We start from the raw sequence: 9,845 nt of genomic DNA on the forward strand, positions 1-9,845 counted from the left end.
TGCACCGCGGTGGTTTCAAATGAAACGGTATAAAATCTCTCCCTTTCCAACTCAATATTTGGATTAAAATACTTACCTGTGGAAAGACTTACATGTACTTAGAACATGTAAAACTAATAACAGATTTTGGGTAGATGTTATTTTAAAAGCCTGGATTAAGTTTAAAAGATAAAATCAATGAAAATATATATCAGGTAGTCTATACATGTATATACCATTCTTTCTTGATCCCAATTTTCTCATTAGGTGGTAAAAGCCATCTTCTAGATATGCACTTGTATGACTATAATGTACATTTTGTTAATGATCTTGTCAATGAAGAAGGTAAATTATATTCCTATGAGGAATCTGTCAGCCTCTATCCCACCATTATTAAAACATTTTATTTTTAGATTACACAGGTATAATACAAGCCGTGAAAACCTGTCTCAGAAAGGTAAACTTTATTGTTCCCCTTACTAAAACTCCCCTCCCCTTAATACAGTTAAGTATAAATTCTATTAAAATGCAAAAGATGAAAACCATTTTACGAAATTCTAAATCAAAACCACAGGTACTTGGGTTCAGAACCACCCCCCCCCCCCTCTAGCAGTTCTGTTATAAAATACAAAAAATAATATAAGATAATAATTTTTTTTTACCCTCACTGGTTAGCAGTTCTGTTATAATAACCAGTGAGGGTATTTTTTTAAAAGGGCTTATTTTGAATTATTTTGGACTTTAGGGGTATGCAAGACGTTGTTGACATATATTAGAAATATTTTCAACAAAAAAATATTTAAATCAACTCATGTAGCTTATTCGGGGGGGGGGGGGGGGTCCTGAACTCAAGCACTAGTGATCAAAACAACACAGGAGCAACATGTAGAGAGAAGTGGAATGAAACTTTCGAATTAATGGAATCTGATAAATTTGTTACCTTTTAAAATCACAAATTACAGTGGTTCCAATTCAGGATTATAAATAGAATGTTAGCAACAAACTCGTTTTTATTTGAAATTAAAAAAACACACCAGAATTATTTCGTAATACAGAAGACGAGACAATAATACACATTTTAAGGGAGTGTGACTGTGTGCAGGAATTTTTATCAGAATCTTAGCATTACATTAAGAATATAACAAATTTTCATATACCTATAACAAAAAAGTTATTTTATTTTTGGATTGTTTGGCAAAAATAAATCAATTCAAAATATAATTTTTCTCTGGATTAATCATTATATTCATACAATGAGATGTACTAAACATTAATTGAGCCATTCCAAGCCCCCCCCCCCCCCCCCAAAACCCCCCCCCCAAAAAAAACCCTTATGTGAATTTTTTTCGAAAATTATTTTTTGATGTTAAATGAATGTATACACCATGAGCATCATTCCCTAAAAATATTAAAGATATATTCAGTGTCGTTAATATTTTACAGGTAATCAAAGACAATACTATATATGAGCAATGACATTGTTTTATTGCTTTGACGTTAAGTCATTTTTGAGAAGCAGGGTGGGCGTCATCGTCGCAAACCACGGTTTTGAGTCCACTCACGCTCCCTCATATCCGTGGTTGTCTGATGCTATTTTTGCTCGTTTCTCATTAATTATGCATGACGGGAGTAACCAATCAAATCACGTCCGAGTAAACTTTACTCGGAGAGCCCGATCAATCACGTAACACCTTTCAAAATGATATTCGGAAAACAATCAAGTATGGAAAACGCCATTATTGACGAAAGTCGGAAAAGTTTTTGAAGTGGAAAAGCTAAGTGTTCAATAGGAAAAGGCAATCAGTAGCCATTTAGATAACCGGGATGAGTTCCTCTCCCTGAGAACTGGTGGTGGAAAATCACTCTGTTACATGGCATTCCCTTTGTTTTACGAACGTATGTACCAACCACAACTGGCACACGTACTTATTGTTAGTCCCCTCCTTGCTATTATGAAGGAACAGACTGATTTTTTTGAAATCAAAAGGATTTACAGCAACCTATATTGGTGATGATGGAGAGAATCGAATAGAAGCACCCGTGGGTAACCGACGATGGGTGGGCGTTGTCCACGGCGTTTGTCTTTACAGATGTCTAACAAAATATAGTTCTACCTTCAGACTCACCTGATGACTAGGGCAATTTTTTGTTTATTGTTTGTTTGTTTGGTTATGGATATACGCCGAGAACAATGCCCACCCTGCTTCTCAAAGCAATAAAATGACGTCATTGCTCATATATAGTTATTGTCTTTGATTACAGTCCCTGAAACGTTCTTCTTTCCCACTTGAACGGTGAGCGAACGGTGAACGCACGGTGAGCGAACGATGAACGAACGCATAGCGAACGGTGAACGCAATTTGGTGAACGGTGAGCGAACGCAGAGCGCAAAGTGAACGGTGAACGAACGCTGAGCGCACGCTGAACGCAAAATGATCTATTTACTCGGAATGTTTCGGATTTTTCCCTGGGATTCCACTTATTTCATAATCAAGTATTAAATACATGTACATGTATATTTCATCAATTAATAAAAAATTTAAAAAACCGGAATCGTGATACAGCATATTTTACAGTTCTGGATATATTCAATGTAATATATTTTTGTACAAGTACCGAGTATACATGTATATATTTCATGAAATTATCGCAAATTGTACATTAATACACGCAACAGTCATGCACAAACAAAAGCAAATTTCGTATGTACATTGTGTATACCATTACATGTACAGATACATTTAATGCATGGGTATATTATATACTACTCAAAATTTGATAAGGATCATAGATATTTTTTCTGTTTAAAAAATTAATAACTGCATAACTGGCAATATTGTGTCCAAGTGAAATCAAAAACGTCTTCAACAAACTTGCACGTGCATTTCATGCCATGGGAAATGCGTTTCTCATCACAGTTTATGCTTTTGCTACCATTGCACGATTTTCACTCAGGCATCGGTGTCTGATTCTTTCTAAAATTTCAAACTCACTTGAGTGTTTACACTACGTTTATCAACACAATACCCCCTCAACGTGTAAGGCGTCGCCTGACGACAGAACAACTGGGCAGATGTATTGGAATGCTTGACGCTGGCTATTCACAACGTGACGTTGCAAATGCACTAAACGTCAGCCAGAGCATTGTAAACAGGGCCTGGAACCGACAGCAAACTTTTGGTACAGCAGCACACCGACATGGGGGTGATCGTCAGAGGTCGCCAACCCAACGCCAAGACCATTTTGTGGCTCTTCAGGCACGACGCCATCCCTTCTGGACAGCAACCAGCCTACGTAGCGATCTCCTGAACGCCTCGGGGGTGAATGTGTCCACTCAGACGATACGGAATCGGCTTCACAATGCAGGTCTCAACTCGAGAATGAACTTTCCCATTGGAAACATCCGGGTGTTTATTGACAGCATGGCTCGACGTTGTCAAGCCGTCATTGATGCAAGGGGAGGCCATACCCGGTATTGACACTTCATCGACTAAGTGTAATGATGGACTATCCCCAAAAACTGTGTAATTCTTTCTCTGGTTTGCTGTTAACGTTTTGTAATGAAATACCTTTTGGTGTTGTTATCAGATTTCAAGCATTCCGTATTGATAAAAGTTCATGCCGTTCATAAATTTTCATTCATAACCTGAGTAAACACGTTTCTGAGTCAAATTTATGTCTTTTGTTATGTTAGTGGTAAATTACACACATATAACCTAGTGATCCTTATCAAAGTTTGAGTATAATATATAAACAATGCATGTGAAAAGGAAAACACCATAGTCTACATGTGTAGTGACATCCAGAATTAACAGGTGTTCATGTATGGTTTCAAACTTTAGGAGCTCGATCGTTTGGTATACCTGTAATTAACAAACAGCCCCGAAAGGAGTCAAGATAGATGCAGTAAACAAAAAATACGGACGGTATACCCCGTGTCAACACCTCAACACTCCTAACAGTATTAAGTATTCCTATATTATGTACTAGTACATAGAACAGGATTGTGCAGAGAAGGGAATTAATCTAAATTAATGCTACACAAACACTTATGGGCCAGATGGCAAAGGCTCCATATTAAAATGTAAAAGTTTGCACACATGGACAGCAGACAACTCTAATACACTCCCAAATATAAAAAATCCAATCAACTGCGCCTGAAATTAAATATATAAATATGTAATTACATGAGTGTATATGTGTGACGTCCGACATGTCACCCTCTATCATACCAGTTTGTTTGAGTGTTTTAATTTTTGATTTAAAAAAAATTAATAAAGCAGAAATGAGAGAGAAAAATAAATCAGTCAATTTGAAGCCAGTTCAGCAATGTTGAAAACAATTTTGTATCTATTTTTTTTAACAAGTCAATGCAGATAGAGATTTAGAGAATACACACGACAAACGTTCTTGAACCATATCTTCTTTCAAATGTTCTAAAGTAGTAGAATAGGATGCTTCCGACAATCAGGTCCTTGACATCCAGGAAAGCAATTCTAGCTGTGACAAGGCGCCAAAGCTGCAATTTCTGTACAATGAGGGAATGGTGATACACACACAGGTGGCGGTATTGACTCAGTGGAAAGTTGATGACAACCGATGACAAAAAACTCGCTCCCAGTATGCATTTGCACACCGGTGCCTTATCTGAAAATAAACAAATATCAGGTACATGTATTTATTGGCATGGCTTTTATTTGCAAGAGAACCCAGGCAAGCTGGATGCAGGCAAACTGGATGCTGCTCTAAGCCATTCCGAGTCGGAAAACAACACTAATTTCATTATTGAGATGCATCCGTCATTTTGAATCACTTAATGATGATACAGGTAAAGAAATAAAGTGAACAAATTAAATGCTCCACATAACCTATGTCAGATTTCGTTACGAAGGCATGGAAGTGCGTTACTTCTTTGAAGCACGTAACATATACGTGTTAATTCAATTCTTACAAAATCCTGAAGCGCTGTTTAGCTGCCACATGATTTATTCTATGGGAATTTAAGCTGCCAATTGCCAAAAAGCCAGCATCACACACATACAAAAGGTAACTGACTGTCAACTGTGTAAATTAATAAAATTAAAACTGACAAATTGACAATGCAAACCGGAAACTGCGATATGAAACAAATATGCAAACCAAATTCGATTCCTGGATCCGAAACCTTTTAAAAGAGGTTCTAGTACATGTACAATGTACATTTTTTGGGAGGTGTGGGCCTATTCTTGAGTATTTTGATTGATAAACATAATACAACACTAACTTTTATGCCATATTTTTTCTTAATATATCTAACTTGACTTTAAATTATTTCATTTTTTTACCGCAACAATGTGGAAGCACATGCTTCCGTGCTTCATAGGAAACTACGCCACTTGCGATGTCCGATATTGATATTCGCTGATTTATCGTTATACGTTAGATTTTCTTCAAATATATTTAAATTACAGTCTTAAATTTAAAGGACTGCATGTTCACGTTTTTTAAAATTATCATTATTTCAAAAAATAATTTTTGATGTTAAAAATATAACTCATTTAATGTTGACAACAAAATTTTGGACCTTCTGAATGCAAGAATTAAAGCAAAAGTTTAGCCATAACTTTGCGTTATGTAAACAAAGACTCTTTTCATGTTTACAAACAAACCAGTGTAATTTTGTTTGCACACCACAAATTTAACTTTAGAAATATATATAATAAACTTGGATCGATATCCATTTATTTTGAAAACTTTGTAAACAATAACATTCCCCAATCTTTGTTTTCAAAACAAATAATAAACTCTCTGTCATGAGCTTCTGTCATGATATATAACCTTCATTTTTGTGTGAATCCTTTTAAACGGATTAAACAGTAGATTTTGATCAATCATTTAATTAAAATGAAAAAAAGAACAACCCAAAAATATGAAGGTGGGGTTTGGGAATCGTGAATCAGTCCCTAATATAAGACATAAAAACACGCCCTGGGGTATGGATCTTGATAAGTATAGCACGCCTATTTGAACAGCTAGGAATATTCCGACACAAGTGAAATTAAAATGCAAATATAAAAAAATAAATTTCATTTTTGAAAATACAGGAGATTCCGAACAGCAACGCTTCACGCCAGCATGCATTTCATAACGCTTTAACGCTCTTCATGAAGCATCAAACTTATATGAGAGAGGTTTAAGTTTCAGACAGACAGGACAAAATAATACCACCACCCCCCTCCTCCGCCTTTAGTCATGGGGGCATAAGAAATGGAATCAACACTTTTAGGATTTAGGAACATTTGCAATTTGATATGAGTCAGTGTGGTCCTGCTAATCTTGAAAAGGCCTGTATATTCCCATATCAAACTTCTTCATGGGACACCTGAATTGAACAAACTTAAATATATATTACTTGAAGATGTTTGCGTATCATTGACCGATGCTCTTGAAAAGAGTTTTTAAAGAAGTGTCCCTATATATTCTCGTATCAAACTTTGATCCCCTATAGCACGGTCCTATCCTACCCCCCGGGAGGGGGTGGGTGGGTCATGATTTGAACAAACTTCAATCCACATTACCTGCGAATCCTTGCATGACTAATCATAGCGCTGCAGTTATTGAGGTGAGGATTTCCCCTATGTATTTTAATGTAAAGCTTTGATTAACTATTGTGACCTCACCCTACCCCCAGGGACCACATTTTGAACAAATTTGAATCTGCACTACCCGTGGATGTTTGCTTATTTTAAAATATGAGTCACCAGGGCCCTGTTGTTCTTGAGAAGATTTTTAAAGATTGATCCTACATATCCCAATGTAAAACATTGATCCTCTATTTTGGTTCCATCCGACCCCTGGAAGTTATGATTTAAGCAAACTTCAATCTGCACTACCTGGGGATGTCTGTATATCAATATGAATATTCATGGCCATGCCAGGCTAGCGCTGTAGTATCTTTATAGGTTTTCCTATACATTATATTTAGGATTAAACATTTGTTTTGAAGAATGTATCGATGTGTAAACTCTAGACATTTTACTCACAAATTGAAAAAAAGTGCGAAGCACTTTTATGTTAAGTTTGTGAGTAAAATGTCCGTAATTAACGCATCGATACATTCTTCAAAAAGAATGTTTGATTCTTGTAATTCCAATTCGTTCACTCTAGTATCAATTTCAAAAATTTGAATGGTTTCCCAGCCTTATAATATATGTTCTTATGTGCGTATGAATATATCGCGTTTTTGGATTTTTTGATGTGTAAATTTTCGTTTAGCTTTATTTTTGTCCATTCAAAACAAATGTAATAAATAACATTGGAATTATTTACGTGTAAAACTTTGATTCCCTGCTGTCGCCCCACTATACCCCTAGGGAATACACTTTGAACAAACTTGAATTTGCACTACCAGAGAATGCTTGCATATTAATATTAGTAATCATTGCTCTGTTGTTCTTGAGAAGATTTTTCAAGTTTTATCCTATATATCCCCCTGTACAACTTTGACTCTCTATTGAACATCCACTCTACCCCGGGGACCGTACAACTTTGACTCTCTATTGAAAATCCACTCTACCCCGGGGACCGTACAACTTTGACTCTCTATTGAGAATCCACTCTACCCTGAGGACTATTGTGAATACAAAATAGTAATCAACACACAATTCGAGCTATGCTCCATTTATTAAAACTACTTCCCCATACAATCTAAAACCGGAATACACATGATAGGAATAATTATTTCCGGATAATACATCTCTCCCATTTTTAGTTAATTGTCACTAGAGTTCTAATCGATGGAGATAATCCTGGCAAAGAAGACAACATATTGCACTGAATACAACATTGCATTTAAAAAAAACCCAATTACAATGAATAATGCAAAATTAAATCATAATAAGAACTTCCTAGTCCTATGTCTTTGCAGGGGATTATTATGTCCCTATTCATTGCAAAAACATACTTAAACAATCAAGACAAGGTAGATTATTCACTTTCCGTACAATACATAGTCCTTCAACTTCTTGGGCATCTCTCGGTTCCTCTGACTGCGTCGTGGCGGTGTCTTGGGCAACGTACTTTGCTTAGAGTGTTCGGACGCGGTTTGACTAGCTTTGGGTAGCACCGGTAAGTCAATCTCTATTTCACTATTGTCTCTTTTCCTAGCCTTCTCCAACAACTCCACTCTGACTTCTGGACCAACTTTCTTGAATTGTGAAACGTTGCGCGTTGCCTGTCCATCGACGGTGATCATTGGTTCTTTCTTGTTCGTCACAATTCTTGGTTCCATCTTGTAACTTGTCTTCATGGTTTTCTCTCTTCATTACGACGGTATCACCTACACAAATGTCTCTTGATTTTGCAGTTTCTTCTATCTGCGTAGGATTTCATCTGATACTTTCTCTGACTGTTTCTCTCTCTCTCTCTCTCTCTGACTTGAAGGTTTGTAGAAGTCCCCTCTCTGTTGATTACTGCTGGTAATCTAGTCTTTGGACTTCTACTGAAGATTAATTCAAATGCTGTTTTACCGGTTGATACATGTGGTGTGCATCTGTACTGTCTCAAGAACTTGTAGAGTTCTTGGCGCCAATTAAGTCCATCAATGTTAGCTGAGCGAACTGCTTTCATTAGGGGTTTATTACAATCTAATTAAAATCAGACTTCTTAGATCCGCGCCGTATACTCTGCGTATTGTAGCGATTGTGAGCGTATTTTAGGATCTGATTTTAATTAGATTGGGGTTTATTAAAGCTTTCTACCTGGGCATTAGCTCTGGGCCATCTTGGTGTTATCCGTCTATGTGTAAAACCCATGTGCTCTGCATACCGGTACTTCTGCAATCATGTGACTGAAATGGGCTACCATTACCACTCTTGATAACTCTTGGAATACCAAACACGCTAATGACCTTATCGAGTACAGGAATAGTGGACCTTGCCGAGACTGATTTCACAACTTCAACGATAGGGTAACGAGAGTACTCATCAATTATCACAAAAAGATACTCTCCAGTCGGGAGTGGTCCACAGAAGTCCATGCTGGGGTTTTCCCAAGGTCCCCAAGGTTGTTCGGACATCTGCAGGGGTTCCATATTATGTCGTTCTGGAATCAAGAGTTGACACGGTTTGCAGTTTGTGATACGATTCTCCACTCTTCCATCCACGTGAGGAAACCAAACTTTAGATCGTAGAAAAGCTTTTGTTTTAGTCATCCCCTGATGGCCTTTGTGTGCAATGTCTATGACCTTATCCTGCAGCGTTTTGGGAAGAACAATGCGAGTACCACGTAATAATAGATTGTCACTATTCACAGTCAGTTCATCACGTATTGAACTAATCGCCTTAAGTTCTTCAGAATCAACGTCATCCAGTCCAATATCCTTCATTGTGTGCCAATCCCCTGTCCGTGTGAATTCAATAGCCTTTTGTAGTGTTACGTCGTTTATTGTGGCTCGCCTCACATCATCCAATTCCATCGAACGTGGAAGTGATTCTAACGTGATAAAATTCACATACTCTTCCGACCAGTTCCTGTGTTGTGTTGAGGTAACTGGGTGTCTTGACATGTAGTCAGCCATGTTCTCCCTTCCAGGTGAGTATTTTATTTTGAACTTATAGGGTTGTAGACGAAGTCCCCACCTCTAAATACGAAGTGTTGGTCGTGATTTCTGCCAAATTGTTTCTAATGGTTTGTGATCTGAGATAACCGTAAAATGGTGCAGGCCTCTGAGATAAAGGTCAAAGTGCTCACATGCCCAAGTTATCGCCAAGGCCTCCCGCTCAGTCTGGCTATACCTGGATTCAACTGCTGTAATGGAAGATTTTTAACCTCGAGTTCCAATCCCATAGTTTATTCTTATGAGTAAGTTCTCTGAGAGGTTCACAGAT

The 9,845-nt window shown here is 37.3% G+C and overlaps 1 protein-coding gene across 1 annotated transcript; it reads right to left on the minus strand.

The window, feature by feature from the left end:
- Window positions 1–8,746: 8,746 nt before the first annotated feature.
- Window positions 8,747–9,535, minus strand: LOC130050602 (uncharacterized protein K02A2.6-like). Its single transcript, XM_056150846.1, has one exon. The coding sequence runs from the start codon at window positions 9,533–9,535 to the stop codon at window positions 8,747–8,749; it is 789 nt and encodes a 262-aa protein (XP_056006821.1).
- Between the last annotated feature and the right edge of the window lie 310 nt (window positions 9,536–9,845).

The sequence above is a fragment of the Ostrea edulis genome, chromosome 9 (assembly GCF_947568905.1).
Source record: "Ostrea edulis chromosome 9, xbOstEdul1.1, whole genome shotgun sequence".
NCBI classification, from domain to species: Eukaryota; Metazoa; Mollusca; class Bivalvia; order Ostreida; family Ostreidae; genus Ostrea; species Ostrea edulis.

Excerpts from the sequence above, each read along its gene's own strand:
- LOC130050602 (XM_056150846.1), bottom strand. The coding sequence starts at position 9,535 with ATGGCTGACTACATGTCAAGACACCCAGTTACCTCAACACAACACAGG.